The sequence below is a fragment of the Papaver somniferum genome, chromosome 7, assembly GCF_003573695.1.
Source record: "Papaver somniferum cultivar HN1 chromosome 7, ASM357369v1, whole genome shotgun sequence".
Lineage (NCBI taxonomy): Eukaryota > Viridiplantae > Streptophyta > Magnoliopsida > Ranunculales > Papaveraceae > Papaver > Papaver somniferum.
Window position 1 is genome coordinate 59323624 of NC_039364.1, and position 22910 is coordinate 59346533.

At 36.3% G+C, this 22910-nt stretch overlaps 4 protein-coding genes and 1 long non-coding RNA gene across 10 annotated transcripts; 2 read left to right on the forward strand and 3 right to left on the reverse strand.

The window, feature by feature from the left end:
• Nucleotides 1-998: 998 nt before the first annotated feature.
• On the reverse strand, nucleotides 999-4840 carry LOC113292695. Of its 2 annotated transcripts, XR_003331828.1 has the most exons (7): nucleotides 4486-4840; nucleotides 4231-4342; nucleotides 3957-4046; nucleotides 2387-2542; nucleotides 1776-1830; nucleotides 1593-1681; nucleotides 999-1400 (listed from the first exon to the last, which is right to left on the reverse strand). It is a non-coding gene; the product is annotated as an uncharacterized LOC113292695 (long non-coding RNA). The 2 variants fall into 2 exon arrangements; XR_003331827.1 differs by having other exon boundaries at nucleotides 2387-4046.
• Nucleotides 4841-8174: 3334 nt separating this feature from the next.
• LOC113292696 (B3 domain-containing protein Os04g0386900-like) lies at nucleotides 8175-10709 on the forward strand. Of its 3 annotated transcripts, none has more exons than XM_026541569.1 (5): nucleotides 8248-8297; nucleotides 9419-9515; nucleotides 9612-9734; nucleotides 9835-10040; nucleotides 10177-10709. In XM_026541569.1, the coding sequence occupies exons 2-5, from the start codon at nucleotides 9419-9421 to the stop codon at nucleotides 10486-10488; spliced, it is 738 nt and encodes a 245-aa protein (XP_026397354.1). In that variant the 5' UTR covers nucleotides 8248-8297; the 3' UTR covers nucleotides 10489-10709. The 3 variants fall into 3 exon arrangements, with proteins under 3 accessions (XP_026397356.1, XP_026397354.1, XP_026397355.1); XM_026541570.1 differs by lacking the exon at nucleotides 8248-8297 and adding an exon at nucleotides 8942-8962; XM_026541571.1 differs by lacking the exon at nucleotides 9419-9515 and having other exon boundaries at nucleotides 8175-8297.
• Nucleotides 10710-11235: 526 nt separating this feature from the next.
• Nucleotides 11236-13130, reverse strand: LOC113297419 (protein SAMBA-like). Its single transcript, XM_026545874.1, has 3 exons — nucleotides 12864-13130; nucleotides 12647-12757; nucleotides 11236-11489 (listed from the first exon to the last, which is right to left on the reverse strand). Exons 1-3 carry the CDS (start codon nucleotides 13042-13044, stop codon nucleotides 11428-11430), a joined length of 354 nt encoding a protein of 117 aa, XP_026401659.1. The 5' UTR covers nucleotides 13045-13130; the 3' UTR covers nucleotides 11236-11427.
• A 24-nt stretch (nucleotides 13131-13154) lies between these two features.
• Nucleotides 13155-15259, forward strand: LOC113297417 (phosphatidylinositol-glycan biosynthesis class X protein-like). Of its 3 annotated transcripts, none has more exons than XM_026545872.1 (5): nucleotides 13155-13397; nucleotides 13805-13919; nucleotides 14066-14444; nucleotides 14539-14705; nucleotides 14916-15259. In XM_026545872.1, exons 3-5 carry the CDS (start codon nucleotides 14339-14341, stop codon nucleotides 15210-15212), a joined length of 570 nt encoding a protein of 189 aa, XP_026401657.1. In that variant the 5' UTR covers nucleotides 13155-13397; nucleotides 13805-13919; nucleotides 14066-14338; the 3' UTR covers nucleotides 15213-15259. The 3 variants fall into 3 exon arrangements, with proteins under 3 accessions (XP_026401657.1, XP_026401656.1, XP_026401658.1); XM_026545871.1 differs by having other exon boundaries at nucleotides 13805-13905; XM_026545873.1 differs by lacking the exon at nucleotides 13805-13919.
• Nucleotides 15260-16859: 1600 nt separating this feature from the next.
• On the reverse strand, nucleotides 16860-20647 carry LOC113297420 (syntaxin-22-like). The gene is made up of 7 exons (XM_026545875.1): nucleotides 20156-20647; nucleotides 19274-19367; nucleotides 18947-19083; nucleotides 18686-18760; nucleotides 17612-17769; nucleotides 17409-17509; nucleotides 16860-17320 (listed from the first exon to the last, which is right to left on the reverse strand). Exons 1-7 carry the CDS (start codon nucleotides 20347-20349, stop codon nucleotides 17255-17257), a joined length of 825 nt encoding a protein of 274 aa, XP_026401660.1. The 5' UTR covers nucleotides 20350-20647; the 3' UTR covers nucleotides 16860-17254.
• Nucleotides 20648-22910: the final 2263 nt, after the last annotated feature.

Below are 22910 nucleotides of genomic sequence, written 5' to 3' on the forward strand. Positions count from 1 at the left end.
TCACCTTAATCTTACTGTTGAGAGTAAAATTTCGTAAAAACATTCAAGAAAAATTTCTAGGGTTCTTGAACAAAATTCGATAGATCTTTTAATTTTTTATCTCGATCGAAAATCGGTTTTCAGATTTGAAATCAGTGAATCATTATCTCATTTACCCATCTATTAGATACGAATTCTATATAGTTTGATTTTTGAACTGATTTTTGCTCACCTCTAATGTTACATTTTCTTAAAAAATGATTTTTAGTTCAATCTATATTTGCTTTGGTTGTTCAAATTTAAACAACATGATGTAGTACGATTTTAAGATTTAGATTATATATCTAATCAAAATTTTATGTCAATACCTTCTACAGAGCGTCAATTACTGGCAACGGTGATGTCAAATCCATAGAAACTAAAGTTGAAGAATAAAGAGATATGGAAGGAAAATTTGGATCGGAAGTGATTGTAGAGGTAAAATGAATTTGGTTACTAAATTATGGCTTCTGCTTCAATTTTCAGTTCATAGCTTGTGATGGTGAAAGTTTGAGCAGGTGGTGATGTTGGTAGCCTGGTAGTGCACTACACCAAATTCTGGGATTAGAAACAGAACTAACCCGTTAAACGGATTGTAACGGCTCTTGCCTGTTGCAAAAGTGGGTGTTACATTTTTTTTGTAACGGCTTTGTGGCCATTACGAATTTTGGTTGTAACGGGCCCTTGTAACAGCTTCAGCCGTTACGAATTTGCCACGTGGTAACAGCTCTTGGCCGTTACGAATTGTTTTTGTAACATCGCTGCCGTAACGTTGGCGAGCCGTTACTACGTGGCAGATTGTAACAGCTTTAACCGTTACTACGTGGCAGATTGTAACAGCGTGTAACCGTTACTAAGTGGCAGATTGTAACAGCTTAGAGCCGTTACGATCTTTTTTGTAACAACAGAAAAATTACTGCCAGTCAGCCTTGACCTGGTCAAAATTGGTCAAGCTGACCGGTAGTACTTTTCTGCCGGAATTCTAAATTCAATACCCTGCATACACCTTTCAATACATTCATAACCCCACTCAACAACAATTTCTTCATTCAATTGATAATCACATTCATTCAATTCATCTCAGGTTCATATAACAAAAGAACTGAAATTTCTCTATGTACCAAACTTTTTGTTTTTTGTCAAGTATCAAATTTCTAAAGGAATACATGGAAGGTTCCAAATTTCTAAGGGAACAAATACAAACTTACTAACTGCCTACAAAACTTAAATACATGGAACTTACAAAATCTTGAAGCTCCTTTGTTCTCCACCCTTTCTGATGAAATAGAGCATCATTCAAATAACAACAGCTAGTTCATTATATCCTTTGCAGGCTTGCTTTGTTGAAAGCTTGGGCATTAGAAAACTCGATGTAGGCAATCCTGCAAAATACAACAGGCAGCATTATTATGACAAGTAAATAGCACTCATATACTCTAACTGTTGTAGGTAGCCTCAAGTAAGTCAAAGATAGACAATTGCAACACGATATTCCCAGCAACAAAATTCAAGTGCGGCGTTAGCACGAAAAAACAACGGAAACCATGAGACGAATGGTTCTTGGCTCAACATACGGGTGTTTGGCAGGTGGTTTACACATTTTGCAGGGAATTAATATCTCGGCCCCCATGTCATCGGATTCACCACATTCCTGATAAATTACCTGCAGTTGCAGAGTGCAACTGTTAAGATACTTCTCATTCATCTATATTCTGGCAGTATAGATTATGAAATTAGGAAAGACAAAGATACTTAACTAGTTAACTGCAATTAGGTAAGATGAAGCTTCATAAGTTGGCACTATCTTTGGTCCTGCAGCAAACCAAAGTCATACTATCAGGTCATATGACTGCAACATATGGCAAATGCATATTATTTTTGGTCCCATCAGAATTAGACCACATAAGAAAATTTGTGTCTACCATGAACAACAAGTCAAATTCGGAATACCTAAGTGTCAACTAGTTCTTCTAAGACCACAAAGAGGACAAAAGACTCGATCGAAAGTAAAAAAAAGTAATACTTTCCGCCAAATCATACATGATAGATTCAAATGCAATATCTGTACATGTAAACATGTACTAAAATGAACCCTTCACAGGCTCATAGGAAAGGTTAATGCCTATTTAAACCAAAACGGAAGCCTTTTTCAGCTTTTCTAATATCTACTTAGATATTATAAGTTATTTTCTAGACCTATGATTAAAGGGCTATATGTTTTCCACACAATGTCCAAGGGCTAATGTTCCCACATTATCATTCACTACCTAAAGAACCAAACCTCAACATGTAAGAACTATGTAAACTATCACATATTCTCCAAGAAAGTAGGCAGTGAGTTATAACTCAGAGATCACAAAAAAGATACCATGCCTCCTGAATTTGTAAGAAGGCCCTGAGTCTTGATTATTGCATCTGTTCGCTCCACATACGAAGCATTAGCACCAGTTCCAATTATCACTGCTGCTAGAGTGTCTTTGTCATGAAAATGTCCAAGGGCTAATGTTCCCACAGTATCATTTACCTGCTTAAAACGAGAAACATATTATGCTCAGAGTAAGTATAATGTAATAATTAGTGTCTTTTACGCGGATCTTACCAATAGCAGCAGCAATATAAAGAGAACAAAGTTTATCATAAACAGCAAGTTGATATAACAAACTTGGGTTTCTCAAAAGACTCTCAACATTCTAAATCATCAATTTTAACTGCATTAAACAACCCACCATCGTTACTACACAGAACATGTCTTCATTAAGTTTAATCTCCGGTCAGAATTGCAAGGAAGAAATATTTCTTTGTATCTTTACTAACGAAGTGTTGGCAAATTTAAAATGTACTTTATTCATAGTTTCACAGTGTCCCGTAAACGAACCTAAATTTTATTAGTCAAGGAAGTCACTTTCTCAAACAAATCTTAAGAACAAATTCTAGTCCCTGAGATTCGACGCATTAGAATTCATTCATTCAATATTGAATACTCCTACACAATGTACAACCAACATTATCTACTAGTACTGACAGTCTCACCAAACCATGATTGTATTCATAGCAACAAGATTTTATCATTTCTAGCCATGCATATGAATAGTTATAAAGTAGACACATGGGAAATCTTGATTCCACCTGGTAACACCCTTATTACAACAAACTCAAAGCATACAAAATGCTAATTCTTTAATTCTGTATTTGTTGATAGAACACCAATAATCCTAGCCGGACGACGACTATATAAAATAAATAGTATGTCTCGGTATTACACTAAAACTCTTGTACTAGAACATAATCCACTAGATCAATTCATATGTTTATAAAGAAATTCATGTGCCATGTCCACTAATAAATGTTAACCATCCACTACAACTGTATGTTCACACTACAACCTTCTTATTTGGAATTAATTAAAATGGATTTCCTAGCTCATAACCTTGCATAAAATGTATTAGTAAACTACTGTATCATGTTGGTGGGATAATCGACAACCCAAATCAAGCAGTTGCATTCAAATTAAAGATCTGATATTACAAAAGTGCTACAAAGATATTCATACATAATGAATATATTAACTTGAGCCAAATAGCAATAACGAAGAACTAACTATTGACTTGCTAGTGCAGCTGACCATCTCCATGTCGGCAACTTAAATCAGAAGCACGTATCAGTATACCATAACCAACAAGATTAACATACATCAAACAAATACATTTCCAAATTATATATCATAACCAACAAAAGTATCACAATAGCAATAATTAGTTATTTAGACGAGATCAATAATCAAAATACGAATCAAAATAGTACTCATGTATCAGATTTTCTAATTGCATACCCCTTGTTTGCGGCAAAGTCACAAACACCTTGTCCACAACCAATTACCAACAGACTTGCGAACATAGATGATGCTAAAATTTCTCAAGATATAAGAAAAATGATATAACCTGCGTTTGAAGTTTAATTCTCAATTCAAATGGAAGCAATATCAGACCCAGACTGATTTTCACGGCTATAATCTCCGCCCCTGTTCACGGCTATAAACCCCAAAATTTCAGTTTTGTAGCTGCACTTAAAACAACTTCAAAGAAAAGAAAAGCTTACAAGAAGTTACTGAATCAAACCCACAAATCTAGTTTGACACAAAAACTCGCCAATTGATAAGAATTCCTTTTTAAAACCAAAAAAAAAAAAAACAATAACCCAAAACATCAAAATTACCTTTAGAAGTTGTTAAGGACGGCTCCATCAGCACTAGCAGAAGCAATCCCAACCCCTTGTAGCTTCTCAGTCAACTTATCAACTTCATTCCCATCTGCATCTGAAAATAAATCTGAATAAAATGCCCTAAATCAGAAACCCAAATATCATAATCGATTGAAGAAGAAACCCTAAATCAATTATCACTTTGAAACCCTAAAACAAAAACCTAAATTTAGCTGAAAATAAATCGAAATCAAAACCAAAAATAGATACCTAAATTAAACAAAGTAGAACAGCTGCTTTCTCACGATTAGCTAAGAGTGAAGATCAGTTCTTCCAAGTTCGAACTCCGACGAACAAACTAAAATCGAAAAAATGAATCATTATACAGACTGAAACCCTAAAATCGATTTATGAAGCCCTAAAAATCCTATTATAGATGATGAGAAACTGAATGGAAACTGATTCATCAAACTCGATCTGGTTCATAGGCTGAGAGGAAGAGAAGAGAGGAGAGCAGAAACTCATCTGGTTTCATCGGCTGAGAGGGAGAGGGGAGGCTGAGAGCAGAAGAGAGAAAAATGTTAAGCATACAGTTGCAAGTGATCCACAAGACTAGGGTCCACAAGACTAGATAACAACACAGCTGTGAAGGCTTGTAACTCGTCCTATTTTGTTAGCTATTATATCGTCTTTGAAATCTTATCTTTGTAACAACATTAAGTATAAATAATAAGAACTCAATCTCCACTAGTTATTAGTGGAAGATATTCCACCAAAAATAATGTTCTAAATAAAAAAGAGAAATGAAAAATGAAAATTGCAATTTGTTTGGCAAAATTTATGATTATCTATTTATGATTATAGATAATCAAAAATAGATAAATGATTTTAGTATAATCATTTTTATAATAAATTTTCACAAACACCTTTATTAAATAATTGATTATCTTTAAAAAATGCTCCCTAAAAGTAGTGGAAAAATAATGATTTAGAACTTTTTTCTAAGTTCCTTAGTGGTTTTTTAACCCTCTCTTGATAGTTTATAGAAAATAAGAGGAATAAACACAACTCAATTTTATTAAGAAAAAATAATTGATTATAATAATTTTTAAACAACTTTTTTCTGTTTATGGAAATAATGGATTTTTTCAATTATGATTAAAATAAGCAATTATTATAATGGTTACCAAACGCATATAGAATCCATTATAATCTGCATAATGGATTATGGGATATACAGAAATCACGCATGTGAATCGCACACGCATGGGAGGAAATATCCTCTAGTGTTATTGATTTTGGGTGGAAACACAACGGTGCGCATGTGAATGGCACACTCACATACTCAAGGTGTTACGACACAGGTGTGACCAAGCGTGTGACTCGCACGCCTATAAAAAAATTCGTAACAACTTGACTCTGTTACGAATTTTTAAAAAATTAGTAACGGCTTATGTCTGTTACGAACTTTTTGTAACGGCCATTTGTAACGGGAATTTTGTAACGGCCATAAAGCCGTTACGAATGCCTGTTACGAATCCGGGAATTTGGTGTAGTGGTGGTACTGAAGCTAGAGAGTTGTTCATTGTGCTTCAATTTTCTCATTTTGATGATTATTCGCACATGTGTAACTTTCGTCTACACATCCAAATTGCATGTGTAGCTTACGTCTACACATCCAAAATGCATGTGTAACTCTCAATTACACTATTCAGATGCATCTGTAACTCCCAGTTACACTAGTCATATACATGTGTAACTCTTATTTATACTATTATTGTCTGTCTATTTTGGTTATAAACGATGTTACAGTAACATAGGATGTAACTAGTTGCAACATATTGGATTTGTTTTACATTTAAAGCTTATGGTGACTACATATTGAATATGGCCTTGAGTGCTTGTGTCTGTGTAGTTGTTGAAGCAACTGATGGTTATGGTTATGTTAATTTCAGAGAGGATGTTTAATTTTTATTTGGACCTAGTGGTGGTATTCGCAGGGTAATACAAGATGGGGAGAGAGATGGTGTTAATGTTTATGTTGTTTATGGTGTAAGTTATGTCTCAGTAAGCTTATAAAGCTTCCCAAGGGCAACAATCCTGCGACAACTAAGCCTGGTCGTGCATGTATTTCTTATTCTTCGTGGGGATTAGCTCTGTAACCCTTAATATATGGATGTGTAACTCCTAGTTACATAAGTCATATGAATGTGTAACTTCTAGTTACACATGCATATAGCATATGTAACTCTTATTTACACTAGTCACATACCTGTGTAATTTTGGTTCTAATTTTTGATGAACTGCTTTATTTGTGTTTTGTGCAGTTTGTTTGATGTCTTGATTTTATTGTACGTGAGAGAGGGGATTTGTTGTTGTAGATGGCATTGAAGCTTAGCCGGTGAAGATGCAGTTCTCAAGTGAATTGCAGGTGGTATGAGGATTGGGAATGGTTATGAACAGGTTGTTGTTGCTAATTACATGTTATGGAGGTGTTGATTTAAGAGTATGAAAGTTCACAGAGAGTTGTAGGAGTGTGCAAGCGGTACAGATGCAGATTTGGCGTTGGTTTGGAATGAACTGGTGTTGTTATTGCAGTGATATAGCTATGGGATGAATGGGAATAGCTCAGGTATGCACTGGTTGAAGAATCAGATGGGTTTGAGTTAATGATGCTCAAATATATGTATGTTAGGAGTTAACATTACAGGTACTGGTGCAGCTGCAGTTAAGATAGTGGTAATGGAATAGAGGAAATTCAGATGTGAAGTAAGCTCTTTCGGGTATTGATCTCTCTTACAACTTGTCTTCATCATCGTGTTTGTTTGATGAGTTTCACTGTGATTGTTCTATATGCATAGTTAGGTGATTGCGTACGAGTTAGGTGTAAGACATTAGAGTCTTAGACATTTCTTTGCATTATAAAAGCATGTGTGCATCCACACATTAGTTTAGATGTATCCAAACATAAAAACTTTGAATTATAAACACTGAGGTCTTCGAACCATGTTAGTTTGATGCTCAGATGGATATGATAAAAAGTCTACGTTTTTGTTTGTGCAAGCTCTTACGGAATGGGATATCATGCATAGATTTTACCTGTTTACGAACTTTTGCCTCCTTCTGGTTACATAGATTGTATGTGTAACTTCTGGTTACATAGATTTTACATGTTTACGAACTTTTGCCTCCTTTTGTGTGGTGTTTGACTATATTTTTTTCCTGGAAAATGCAGATTTGCTTGTTGTTATATTGCAGGTTTCAGATAACTTCATAAAAGCTAATTGCTTAAATGGTGTAATGGACTCGCTGGAATTGGAGTTGACGTTGAATACACAAATCAGATGCATGTGTAACTCTCAGTTACACTAGATAGATGCATATGTAACTCTCAATTACACTAGACAGAAGCGTGTGTAACTTCTAGTTATACATGCTAAGAAATTATTGTAAATGAATATTAAAGTAATACATGTATTTTTTATATGCATTCTTTTTTATGTCTATTTTTTTGATGTGTAACTTTGCATTACACATGTCATAAGGATGTGTAACTTCTGGATACACATGCCATATGCATGTGTAACTTCTGTTTACACATTCACACTATACTTTAATAATTTTGGGCTTAGATTTAATAATTTTGGGCTTAAATTTAAATTTTATTTAATTTGGGGTTTGACAATATATAAAAGCGCATGTATGTCTTTTAATAATTCGGGACCTAGATTTAAATTTCTTTTAATTAAGGGCCTCATATTATGGGTTATCCATGGGTTGGACCTTAGCTTTTCCTTTTTAGCAATCGGACCCGAAGTCGTTGGAAACTGGACCCGATGTTTTATAAGTAGGGTCCAGGAACCCGGACCCATTAACAACCCTACCTGCCAATATTAAGATTCCAGAAATATTATTGAAGTAGTTGAATCTCGTGGTCGAGTGAGGTACGGCGTTGACCATTATTGACTCATCTACTTCCCAGAGTCGTAATAAAAACACCATCACTGCCTAAGAAAATGACTAAACACAGAAGGAAAACGAGGAAAAAGCTTCATTAGTCTCCGGAAGAATATCACTCGCAGGTTCTCCCTCTCACTCTCTTCTTTCTCATTTCCTTGTTTGTTTCATGGCAGTGGTCGATAAATGCAATAAGAAACACTAACTTCTTCTCACAAGCCCCAACTTTTTTTCATCTTTTTTAGTTCAAGTTCTTTAAGCGTTTCCCCCCTAATGTCAGTGTAAACAGCATACAAACCTTAGTTCTAGCACTTATCATATAATGTAGCTTTAGACTGCATTTTCCGTTTTCAGATATTCCTCATTACAGTGAGTTCCTTGCCAACCTTGAAGAGTGTGCAGATCCTAATTTCAGTTTTACTCACAAACCCTAGAGGCATAGCAGTTAAATCTATTAACCCTAAGGTTATTAAGTCATAATCTGTGCAAGAATAATACTTTTCTCAACTTTGTGATCGTTGGGATCAAAGATTGTTTAGCTATAATGATGTTAAGATCTTCACCATCTTTTGGGGAGTCAAGTTGAACACATAATGTTTGATGCCTTTACTTGTGTCTCTGTTTTCGGTTAGACGTACTGTCTCTATTATCCTACGTGTCGTGCTTCATCCCCCTGAACACCTGTTGGTCCCTCTGGTTGTCTGTGTAAGCCATTCAAACAGCAATGTTTTTGGTTAGGATGATTGTGGAATGGGTTTCAAATGCAGTACAGGGTTAGGTCTACTAAAAGGTCAGGTTCGTTATGCTGAAACTATCTTAATGATCAGTCTTTCGGCATTGAGCTGTGGAAGTGGCTTGCACTCACTATTTTTGTATATAAGCAGTCTGATGCTAGTGTTTATGAACTTAACATAGAATGTATTACTGCTAGAGTGTCGTTGGAGGGTTGAAAGCGTGAAATGCCATCATCTGTATTTATTGTAACTTAACTACATCTAGTTCTGAAACTGGCCCTCCAATCTAGATTAGTATCTTATGAGTCAAAAATAAAAAAACCTAATGAAAAAATCATTTAAAATGGTAACTAGTTGCAATTCCTTTTTACTCAAAGTAACTCGCAAGGTAAAATAAAGACATGTTTGGCATTGTTCTTTTTGCTTTCCAGTTATCATTCATGCAGTTTCATCCTTGTGTTTAGCATCTTTATTACCAATATGAAATGGAAGTCCATTGTTCACTTTATCAGATGGAGCCTTCGTCGAGTAATTGTATTTCAGTTGATGAACAGTCGGGGTTCTTGCAGAAAGAATCAAGTCCTCCCTCTCAACAGAAAGTTGACGAATGTAAAAGTTGTGTTATCTTTTCTGAAAAGAGAGGCTTTCTGCTTGAAATTCTTTGTCGGCTGATTCCATTTATCTTGATCTTTTTTTTCCCTACAGCTATGGACAAACCCCAAGTTAATGTTGCTGGACCAATTCAGCTGGACACTCAAATGGAATTGGAACATTCTGGATCTTCCCAGATATTATTGGGTCTTCCTTCTCCGCATAAAATTGGTGAAAGTAAGACTACGCTAGTTATGCTGCTGTAGAGACAATGAGCTCAGTGCCTCAAATTCCTTTATGAGCTTTTAACTTCCCTCTTGCTTTCTCTTCTTGGCAGCTATTCAAATATCACATATAAACGATTCCGAAGCACAGCTTAATCCAATTCAGCGAGAAGCTGAAAACGGAATGGATGCCACAGAAGAGGAACAGTATAAAATGAAATTGGATGATACCACAACTGATGAACAAGATGAACCTTACTTTCTTACAGATAAACCATACTTTCACTGCATTCTTGCGAAAACACAACTCTATAACATGGTGAGTATGCTTTAAATTCTACCAGGTTGAGTATTTCTAGTTTTTAACTTAGAAGCTCCGATCCCTAATTGGTTGGTGAATAGATATCGTTTTTGTTTGAACAAAAGAGAATATGAATAATTGTTTTCCTTGTCAGGGGATACCTAAATCTGTCAGTCAACTACTTCCAGAAGAAGAGGTTCCAGTCATTCTTTCTTACCAAAACAAAACCTGGAGAATGAAATATTGCGGCAATCGTTCAGTCAAAAGATTTGATCCAAGCTGGAAATATTTTGTTCAGGATAACAACCTCAAAGTCGGAGATGGGTGCGTCTTTGAACTCACAGCGCATGGCAATGAATGCATTAAGTTCAGAGTTCAAATTCTTGATGGTGATATCCCTTGCGAGTTCCTCGATCGAGTCGAGGGTGAGACTATAAATCATCCAATTGTTATAGGCCTTGAATAGAAAGGAAGAAGAAAATATCTCTGTAAGCCTGTGGTTTAGTGTTAGGGAAACAATGAGGCTAGAAAAATGAGGTAGTACTATTTCTTGGAATCACTGTATTTCTAGAATGCAAGTATCCTTTACATTATTTGCTATATTTACACAGTGATCTCCAAGTCTTGTGATCAGGGAAATGACGAACTTGTGATCAGGGAAATGAAGAACAAGGATCCTTAAATATATTTATATATCCTGAATTCTATTTTGCACCCCTGCTTTTCGTTTGAGCCCACATTATTTTTGTTTCTAATTGCTGCTCATTTAGTCTCATGCTAATAAGCATAATTATTGGATTACTCGAACTTCCTACATTGCTTGAGTGAGAACTTTGTGTTCCAGAAACTTTAGTGGGTATAGATATCATTACCAGAGCCAGAGAAATGGGGTTTAACTAGTCTCTACACAAATTTGGATATGGTTTAGGGGATGAATCAATAAGCTCTAAGGTTATCACAAATTATGATGCTACCATCAATCCCAGGATCAGTGTTATCCGAATTTTAATCTTTAACTGTTAGGAATTCTGAAATTGTTTAACAAACAAAACAATGAAACAAACAAAACAATGAAACAACCTTTACTCCCATTCTATAAATTCGGTTCACTAAGTGATTCTGTTCTGTTCTCCAAAAATCAGAATGATGCTCAAATAGCTTACGTTTTAATAAATATCGTGGAACTAACAACTTGAAGAGTAAGCCCAAGACGTTAATTATCAATCAGACTAAGAGATTGAGCTTAAGATCGATTTTAATTCATATTTCAAGTTATACACAGCAGTTGCTACAAAATTGACATACAATTTCCCTTTGGCCAACTTTCACAACAAAAAAGTAGGATCATCACAACCACTGATACCTTAAAAATCTGGTTAAAAATTGAGGTTAACTTGGATCTTACTTACTGACCCAAATTCCACTGCTTTGGGGGTTCCAGTTGTGACTGCTTGTGCAAGATTCCACCTGAAAGAAACCCACAGAAGTTGCCATGGAAACTGTTAAATACCAGAAAATTAAATCAACACATAAAAATGAGTAAGAAAGAGTAAAAGAATCAGAGTATTGAAAAAGGCAAACAATTATCAATGGAAGTGCCATTATAGTCAACAAAGATTCTCTCACTTCACTCCATTATATGAAGATGCCTAGAAAAGTTGGCTAGTATTGCGAGAAAAATATCGTAGTAGATGAAGAGCATATATTGGTTAAACACAGAAACCAGAAGATACGGATTTCTTATACTACGTTTCACACCAACAGTGTCGAGAGACGAGAGTCTAGCATACTGGAGCCAAGTAAGCTGATCATACTTAGCGAGCCAAAAAGGAGCGAAGTTTAGTACATAGACCTTAAACCTAGCTTTCATTAGCCCAAGAGTCTCTCATCAAATGGGTGTGTTGATTTTGTCCTCTAAAAGGTAGAATCAGATTCGATTCATCAAATATAGCAATAATTTAAGCAGGGAGCGATCTCCCTATATCCAAATGACGTGAATCATTAATCAACATGATGTAATTTACCTTAAAATCTGACAGAGAAAATGACCAAGTATAGAGGGGTTAGCAGACTTCGGCCACTCCTGTCTTGAAATTCTGGCTACATTTTTCATCCTAAGTGGCACATCCTAGATAGTAAGACTAATTCTTTTTGTATAATCGCTGGAACTTTTCAAAGTCTGCTAATTACTAAATAAGGGTTCTAGATCCAAGAAACCCGTCTCGCACTAAAATCTGAACCATCGTATCTCAAATAAATCCTCTTTTTCAAACTGTCTGTGAAAAAAAAAGGAGTTGCATAGTTTTACTGCACTACAAAAATACAATGCACCATGTAACTTCACTGCAATGATAGTAGCAAGGTTTCATAGTAAACCCTTGTAGCTTCACTGCAGCTGACAAGGGAAGCTTCTCCAAAATACAGTCAAAATAAGGGGGCATCTATGTAACAATAAGAGGTTTAAGAATTATTTTAAGCATTCCTTATAAGATCTAACCATAAGACACACTCAACGAATCATTCCCCATTTCAAATTATCAAGTAAAACATCTCCAATGGTGATTGATAATGATGTTATAACATTTCAGATTTTAAAAGGGTTCTTGAAATGCCATGGGTTTTACCTGGCCTTGCAATACGGTGAATTTGCGAACGAGGACCAGCAAACTTCCAATTATCTTCATCCAATGACTTCACCTCTTTATTCAGTGCAGCCATTAAATCAGCCTTTAAAACTGAAATAAAACAAATAGTGACTGGCAAAGATAAGTAACCACAAGTAATATCCCAAAATCACAATAACCTAAAAATCAATAAGAAAAAAGAAAGAGATTAATTCACCAAGCACAGCCTCATCTTTACGCTCTTGACCAGAAGTAAAATCATTTAGAAACTGAAATGAAGAACTTTCTTCAGATGTTGTAACAGCAGCACCACCACCAACACTACTTCCTACTCCTTGAGTACTTCCTACTGTTGTTGCCATGGAAACTGTTGAATGGGTTGGAGAAATATTACTCATCTTCCTCTCTTTTTTAAGTCTCTTCTTCTCCTAATCAAACCCCTAATCTAATTTCGATCAATAGGTTTTATTTGAACTCGAATGTGTAATACACGCATACTATATAGGCTACTCCATATCCATAGTGTTCCTTAGGTTACCCCATAGTGTTTCCTGGGATGTCCCAAATAAAATCATCATCTACTTCTCTCCCTGGAGTTAGAGTTCAATTAACCCTAGAAATTTAATTCACCTGTTAAACCCACTTGATTAATCTCGAAATCCCTTGCGAATAAACAAATTCCCCAAGAAGACTGTTCCGAATGTAATGCATTGATTTCCTTCGTTTAAGACCTATCACAGCAAGAAAACAGGTGAGAAACTTATTTATTTATTTCATCTGTGTGGCATGAGATAGAAAATGATGGAAATTCTTGAATGTGGTTCTAAGAAATGCCTAATTATCATGTTATCTCTTCTTTAAATTCTGTTTTTGAAGTTAGTCTATGCGTAGGTATCTAATAATGAGATTTTGAATCCTTCATCATGCCAATGCCAAATTTAACTGATGTTTTCTGACCCAGTTATACTTTTGAATCAGCTGATAGATCCCAGTTATAGCTTTGTATCAGCTGATAGATCCCATTGGTGATCGAGTGTATGTTCAATCAATATAACAAAACTGCCCTTCCTTCTCTCCACTTCATGTGCTTTTTAATTTGTATTGAAATCTGCCAAGTTGGTGAACAATGTAATGTTTTTCCTAATCCTTAACTTGCAGCCGGATATATCATGTGTTTCGGGTACTCTATGGATACCGGGGGTGCACTGTATGTGTACTTGTTACTTGCGTTTATACTCATCTATCTTCCAGCAACATCAGTGAGTCGCATCTGGTACCTGAGATTTTTTGCAGCTTAATATATTTATCAACCTGCATGATGATTTATGTTATGTTTACTAGTGTTTTTGAACATGGTGAATTGCAAATGTTTTTAAACAAATTCTTATTTTATCTACATCTTCCTACCTTAATTTTCAGGTTGCCAAGTTTAACAACCAGCAATACGTCAGCTCATTGCCGTACTCGAAGAAATATCTTTTGGAAGCTTACTTTAACAAACACGATATCTTAATTGATTCAAACTTCCAAAGTTTCTTTAAGCATGACTTTCCCGTTCACTCCTGTAAATAACTCGGTTATCTGAATACGGTGGTGATTAAAGTACTAGTTTTGCACAAGGATCTGATTGGTGAAGGCTCTCATCGTCGCTTATTTTCTTCCTTGAGGATTAGTATCCAGCCTGATACAACCATGTCAGAGCGACCAGCGCACTTCTGTGAAGCCGTAGTTATTGAAAGACTACCATCTGGAGTATTTGCAGACCCATTTGAGTTACAACAACTCGTCCAACATGGTGGTAATAATCTCTCTCTTCTTCATGGGAAGCAAATTAGTAGCTCTTGTGTTATACCTTAAACCTTTTTAAGAAAAAGAGAGGTTTTACGTTTCAGTCTTTGAAGACGCTGCTGTTTTTGGAGATACAAACTTGGAATTACCTTCAGCTCTTTCCAACAGATCAGTTGTCGAAGTTCACATTGATATTGGTCAGAACATTCTATGGAAGCACACTGAGGAATTGGAAATCAACCTTGAGCTTCCATTGCATGCACGCTATCCAGTGAGTTTGATTTAATAGCTGTTGTAGTTGTTACCATATGAAAAAACATGTGATAGAACCCTTGACTCTTCAAAATGAATGATCATCATGTGGTAATTAGTTTGGAGTAACAAGTACACGTAAATATCCATTATAGTTAGACTATGTTCTGTTCTGATGATGATGTGGAAATTAATAGTATGATTTATTTGAAAATGCATGGATTTGTAGCCTCTTGATGGAAGTGGTTACTCAAAAGTCGAAATGGGCATTCCAGATATGTTTATTCACTGCACCACTGAAAGTATAGCGGTATGTGAAAGATGTTTATGGGTGAAAACAGCCGAAGGCATTAAATCCCTAGCTGATGCTGTTGTTTGGAGGATCCCTTCTGGAAACAAGGCACATTCTCAAGTAGTATCTTATGTTACTTTTACGGCAGCTCTCTTGTCCACGATGTTAATTGTTCTTGCTGCTATCTACAATTCAGCTAATACCAATACAGCTAACAAATTAAGAAAAAGTTGAATTCAGTTTTACTGCGTTCTCAGGCATATACACACTGTACACTTTTTTTAGAGTAAAGAAAGCAATTATTTTATTTTTGTTCTTGTTTTGTTGTAAAATTGCAAAATAATTTTGTTTTCATCCATGCCCAAGGGCATTTAACCAGCTCGCGTGGTTCACCGGTTCCACCGACTAGAACATATTCTCGGTCGATACAGAGGTGCGCTTCAAAGTGGGGGTATGCTGTCTTTATTGGGCGACATACTGGCATAAGCGCCCTCTTGCTACCCATATGCGAGGCGCCGTCTTAGCCTTCCCTGACCAGGATCGCTCCCACACCTAGGGTTGAACATGGTGTCGGTTAACCGTTGGAAACCGACCGAACCAGACCAATAAGCAAGAAACCGAACCAAACCATTTAGATTTGGATTGGTTTGGTAAAAAAAGTTGAAAAACCGACATTACTGGTTTGGTTTTGGTTTGACCTGAAAACCGAACCAAAAACCATTGGGAAACCGATTAATTTTTAAACTTAGTTTCTACCGTCGATTTAAAAGTATTAGATTCTACCCATTGATTTAGAGAATAAATAGAAACCCTAAATCTAATATTTCATTATGATACTCTCCCTCTTTCTCTTTCTCATTCTCTCAGCCGCCTCCCTTCTCCACCCCCAACAACAGCTGCTGCTACTCGACTTTTTTCTTCCCGTCTTCCTTCTTTTTTATTTGTCAATAACTAAATTAAGATATATTATATATCTTCTTTTGATCTCTAGAATTAGAGTAAGCTTTAACTATTCTTGATTTTTTTTTGTCTGTATATTTGTGTAAACCAATATTATCGGCAACTACGATTTTTTTATCTGTAAATTTGTTTATTTTTTTTTGGTTTGACATAATTATTGGTTAACCAAAAACCACTGGACAAACCGAAACCAACTGGAGCCATTTGGAAACCGAACCAATGGTTAATGGATTGGTTTGGTTTAGATTTTTAGAAACCAATAATATTGGTTTCGGTTTTGGTTTGGCTAGAAACCGAACCAAAACCGACCATGAACAGCCCTACCTGTAACGTTTGTGATCGGCCTCCTCAACTGTGTACCGATCGAAAGGCAGCCCGCCCGCCCGCCCACCGCCGACATGCCATGGTGCCCAAGGCGGGTAGGAGCAGGTCGAATCCGTATCGCCGCAGAGCAAGAGCAGCGTCCGGATCTGATCTATAGACTCGGCAATCCATCCGGTAACTTCACTGTCAGCCAAAGAAGCCCAAGGACTTATTTTTCGACCAGGCCCGCCGTCACTGTTTCTTTGCTAGTCCATAATTCCCGACTACTGACGAACTTCACTGGCAAATCAGACCGACGTTTAATCACAGCATGCGTATAGAAGAAGGTAGCATGAAGATGCAACCAAAACGAAAAATTGGGGTTACTACTTGCAATTTGTATCATTTTCTAATTGGTCTACCAATTTGGTTCTACAGGATCAGCAAAGTTAGTTTTGTTATTTTGTAAGGTGCAACCCTACTAGGCTCATTTAGGTAGTCAACATGAGAGAAAACAAGGATCTTTATTTTCCCAACAAAATGTTTATCCTAATCAATTTCAATCAAAAAAACAAAAACAAAAAAACTGTTAACAGATGCAATACATCACAGTAGAGATGAGCAGAACATGCATGCAATGATATAATAATCAAAAGAATTTTAATTTGTTGATGATATCAGGATCAAACCGCTGACAATTAGATAATTGACACTTGAAATGCACGGACCACAAACAAAAACCTCAAAACACAACTTACAATGGGTAACAGAAAGGAAGATAAACTTCCAAACAAAAGCAACTGAATTACTACAAGTAACCAACCAATAACCCAAACTTATATACGATACTATATATGTAACCATGAGGCAAGATGAGATAAAGTCAGCAGTGATCCACGCTAGATTTGTAAAACCACATTTCGGAAGTGATAAGCATAGTTTGATAATAACACCTTGTCCAACAGAATTGGCTTGCCCAAGATAATTGATCGACACACCAAGGTTCTTGATACTTAAGCTGTCAGGACGATTATCACAATGAGCAGGACGACCCCAAAAATCACCAACAACAAGCACGTCTGCATCATTGGCACAAACTTCAAGTCAGTATGTGGAAATGCAAGATTATGATATTTACATTTACAAGACGGACTACCCAAAGCTTACCAGAGATGAATTTGATTTTTGGGTCTTCGCCGCTTTCGCAAGTTGGGATTTTGCCTGCTGAGTTGCCATATATGAGTTCTCGACGTGCGAACCAATGTCATCTGAAAGAGAGATAAAATGCGGCACTAAGTATGGAGGCCTATAGATATATAGTTAACAGTTATAAATAATTCGATTTTGAGGGAGGGAGGGAGGTGACTTACCGATGACAGCTCCTTGCTCATGGACCAGGACAGCAAGATCTTTGAAAATCTCGTTTACCTCACCAATCTGGTTCTGTATCTCTTGGATACCTTGTTCTCTTTCTTCAATGATTGCTTCATTAAAAACAATCTCATTGTCCAGTAGCAAGACATCCTGCCTGTATCACAGATATTACCTCAGGGGATAAAGCAGAATAGAAAATAAAACACAACATAAATGGTTGTCAAGCAAATTTCCATTTGACTATCAAGAACATAACAAGAAAAACGCCTGAAAAACACGTCAACAGCCACTCAAAGAGTCGAGAGATAGTATTTTTGAAGAATATCACTTTCCCAAAAAGCTAGAAACACAAAGCATCAAAATGAATGAAATACCAGATGAGTGCTACAGCTCTCACTCGATTATTTCCTAATAATTGTTGTACCTCACAAGTGACATTAATTGGCTCGCCGTCAGTACCCATGTAAATGTGAAATTATCTTAACATTTGGAGAATGAATTAAATCGTGTTTATCTATAATTATATAGACCAAATAGCAGACATAAGGTCACACGCGCAATGCAGATTATTTCTCGAGATTCATTTTAACACTATCGATGCCCACGAAGAGGTATCGGAGTATTAGTGTTCCAGCAATTGGGTACTTTAAAACAAAAAAACAAAATAGAATTTTATCAAGGATTGGTGTTCAAACATATAGATCGGGCTCAGTACATTCTGAAGGTGATGCTCCCACTCTTTCCAAGAGATTTGATCAAAAACAAAAATGATGCTAGGGGTACATAAACTATCCCAATATCAGCTAATGCAACTGGATGACTCGTGATAAGCTGGTTTACATAAAGTAATCACAGCTAAAGCTGATAAAGTTAGTCAGAAATACACTTCTAGCTAAGAATATTTGGCCTATATATCTATATCAAGGAGCTTTAATTAAATAAATACAAAAAGAAACCCTATTTTGACTGAAAAAAACTACATAGCAAACTGCTAACAGCAGTTTTTATAAGAACAGAATGGACAGAATACACCCAGTATTAAGAAAAGAGTCCAGTAAACATGTAATTACCTTCTAGATTCTATAAGAGCAGTGCGCTGTTCAGGGTTCTTATCCGAATTTCTGTCCAGCTCACTTGGAGTATAGCTGTTTTCATAAAGTATATAGCATTAGAAAGATATATCAGAAGTGTGGAATAAATATCAATTACTCCCATGAATTTGACATCATCAGCAAGTGAACTTTATTATGTCACAGTTGAGTCGGCTAACTCAGCTGCATACTGGTAGATATAAACCTATCACAATAGTAACGGATTCCAACAGTAATTACCTGGAAGGAACCGACTGTGGAACAAAAGGGGCATATTGAACCTCCCTTTCGGCTGCAACACGTTGTGCTTTCTGAAACTCTTTTAGAACTGATTCAAAGTCCTTAGCAAGTTTAGCATCAGCTATCTTTTTGCTAGCCTGCAGTAAGTTGGATTATATTCAAGGTTACCCACATCCATGCCATCAAACAGTAACAGTCAAATAAAAGTATCTTAATTCGGAGCAGTCGGCCAATCAAGTGTGCCAGCGCTGTAATAAACCTACCAACGTGAAGATGTGAAGCAACCTAAAGTCCATATTTCGTTACATCAGTGATATATGAACTTACACTAACTTCAGTACGCTGATCTGTCTCGCTAGCTTGTTTGAGTTTAGCTGAAGTATCTTTCACCAACTGTGTGATATGTAATCTTGTCTTGCGCCTATGATCATGAAAAGTTATTTATGAGAACCGTTACAGCACATAATAAAAGGTTATCAAGCTACAATCTCCAAAACATATGAGTATTAAAGGAATAGAGAGCCATGATTATGCTGAGCAGCAAAGACTCTGTTAGGTTAAATATGCCGGTAAAATGCCATTAGGTTGACCATGAGAAAATTGAAGTCTCAAACACAGAGAGGTGAGCTTTTTCCTAATAAATTATGCTTCAAGAGCCAACACTCACACAATATACAGTGTCTTTAAACAGGTATATTTAGCTCCCATCCTTCGTAGTTGGACAAAACACAAATGGTTAATCCACTACAGAGCCGTAAACAAAAGCAGAAGCCAAGACTAGTACGCCAGGCTTCTCTGCATAAGTTATGGCAGCTTCGCACCAAGTGGAAGGTGAATGACCACAAGGAAGTGAGTAACATAACATAACAAATTCTGCTAGACAAGTTAGTGCATTTTGTAGGTTCGCTTCAACATAGATGAGTGCAGAACAGATAAACTTGCGGGCCGCAGTATACTATTCCTAAAGGAGATAAAGCAGCTTTCTAATTGGGAGGGAAATGGGTTATTTTGTCATCATAATCTAGTTAACTTCCATTAAATACAAGCTTTCTCAGCCATAATTGAGACTGATTTGAAGAATGATCATATATAATAGAACTCCACAATACTAAATTATCAAAACAAAACACCAACTTTTGAACATCGTCAATGATCACAACATCAAACAATTCATACATGAATCGAATAAAATAATTGATAATTACTCACAATTTCTCACGAAGTTCAGGTGTATCTTTAGGAGTACCAAGGGTATTAACAAGGCGCTGAAAGGTAGAAACAGATGTATTGATTTGAAAAACACCTGATGCTACAGCTTGTGTAGGATCTTGTTTTCCATTTATATAATCACTTCTTCTTGATGTGAAGGTACGACCTGCTTCTAGATCTTGAAAGCTGCTCATTTTTGCCCTAGAATTCTCAGAAATATCTTAAATTTTATTTTATTTTCTGAAAACCCTAGAAGCAAAACTCCTTCCTCGCTTTCTGGATTCTCAGCGATTGTATGAGAATTTTGGGAAGAGAAAACGAGGAAAAAGCCGGTTGTTGAGGGTTTCAATTTTGGGGGTAATTGAATCGATTTCTTCTGGAGAGAGAAAAGAAAACCGAAAAGGTTTGTTTTTTTATTTACAGAAGAAGAGAGAGAGAAGACAGAGGAAAAGCTATGGGGTTCGTTTCTTGTTCTCAGCTGGACGTATGGTGGAATTATTGCTGCTATTAAATAATTTTACACTAGCACGTTGTTGAATGATTATCGGTATCATCAGGACTCCCGGAGTGGCGGATACATTGGAGGTTCAAAAACGGAAGAAAACGTAATAATGGCCGGATTGGGCAATATCAAGCAAGGCTTGAAAAACGGGTCACGGCTTAGGTCACGGGTACTAGGCGTGACCGTTATAACGCGTCTTGGCGGGAGTGAGCACATTTGGAGTAAAAAAACGCGTTATTTATAAGGAAAACGCGTTTTTTTGTATGTTTTTCATAAAAGCGGGCGTTATAACGATTAAATAGAAAATTAAAAAAAAAATGATCTGAAATTCCTATATAACGGTTATAACGTGCGTGAAAACGTTATAACGTGTCTAAAAAACGTTGTGACTAATATTTTTTTTGTTTTTCAATACTCTCTCCGTTCTAAAATAGATATTTTAAAATTGTGTCTCACTAATAGATGACCTATATCATTTTTAATGAGATATTTCTAAAACTACCATTATAATCGATTATTGTTAGTATAAGAAATATGGCCCGCAAGAGCAAAATGCATGTCAGAGGTACAAAATTACTAATACTATCTCCAAATATGTTTAATTAAGTAATTTGAATTTCTAGTAATAATTGTACCTATCTCCAAATATGCGAATGATGCAAGGTCAATTTGCATCACCATCAACACGTATTGCAGCTCAACATGGTGATCCTGTAAGTTGGTGGTTATCTTATGGTGCTGAATATCCATCCCTCCAGAAGATTGCAGTAAAGATATTAAGTTAAACAAATACAACATGTGGATCAGAGAGGAATTTGAGTGTGTTTGAAAGAATCCATACCAAACTACGCAATCGTGTACTTTCATCGAGAATAAATGATTTGGTGTATGTCAAGTACAATTTGAAGTTGGAGCAATAAAGAATTAAAGGTAAAGCAAGGCGACATAACATTGATGTTCACGGCGTCCATACTCTATTAAGGGATGACAATATGCTTGACTGGATAGCGGTGGAAGACGAAACACCGGGTTTACCTCCAGAAGAACAATGGTTAAATATGCTGGAAGAGGAAGCCGTTAATAATGGACATGCTCTGGATTATTAACGGCTTCCTCTTCCAGCATATTTAACCATTGTTCTTCTCGAGGTAAAACTGGTGTTTCGTCTTCCCCCGCTATCCAGCTAAGCATATTGTCATCCCTCGATAGACTATGAACGTCGTGAACATCAATGTTATGTCATCTTGCTTTACCTTTAATTAAGGTTGCACAAGAACCGGTCACTTTTCCTGTACCGGTCTGGAACCAAAAAAAACCATACCGGAACCGGTGTAGGCGGTACAGGGACCGGGACAGAATATGAGAACCGGGATAGGACCAGGTATAGGGAACGGTTCTTGGGGGGACCGGCTTGTACCGGACCATAGGAACCCGTTAATATGAGCAGTTGAGATCTTGATCTGTTTTTAATCCTAGTCGTCCATCCTAGGTTAAGAGTAAAGATTATCGTGAGAAGTTCACTCATCAGTCGTCATTTTTCTTCTTCTTTTTTTCTCCGAAAAGCAGCGGCAGCCTACTCTCTTCTTTATTCTCTAAGTATTACCATCTCTATCGGCCTACTGAGTTCGATCACTTATTCTTCTTCTTCACCATCTAGTTAGGTAATTATTCTTCTCCTTCTTGTTCGATTTAGGGTTTCATTGTAGATTGATTTAGGGTTTTCATGGTTAGGATTTTAATAATCTTAATAAGAAGTTAAGATTGTCTAATGGGTTCTGTATTTAGATTGATTGTAGATTGATTTAGGGTTTTCATTGATTTCTGCTATAACGTTTAGTCCAGAAATGGGTATATGTTCTTTGATTTATGTGTTTATTTCAAAATGGGTTTTGGCTTTTGATAAATTTTGACGTTTTGCTAAATCTTAGTTTCGTGTTTGTTTGACAGCAATATCTTGATAGGAATCAACCATTGGGTGGGTTTTGAAGCAGAAGCTCATTCTGGTCTTCTAACTAGTACTCAATAAAGGTATATCTGAAAAGATAAACTTATAATTGATTTAGATTGGTTGATTCAACACGAATGAGTAATCTGTAATTTTTTAGATTTACCGTTTGTTCTCCTCTTTTTACTTTATGGACTAGCTTGATGACAAATACACGGAACCAACTGTTATCATGGTTGGAATACATCTCCTACAGTTTTTTGTTTAATGTCCTTTGGTTTCCAGCTTCTGTTTATTAATTTGTACAA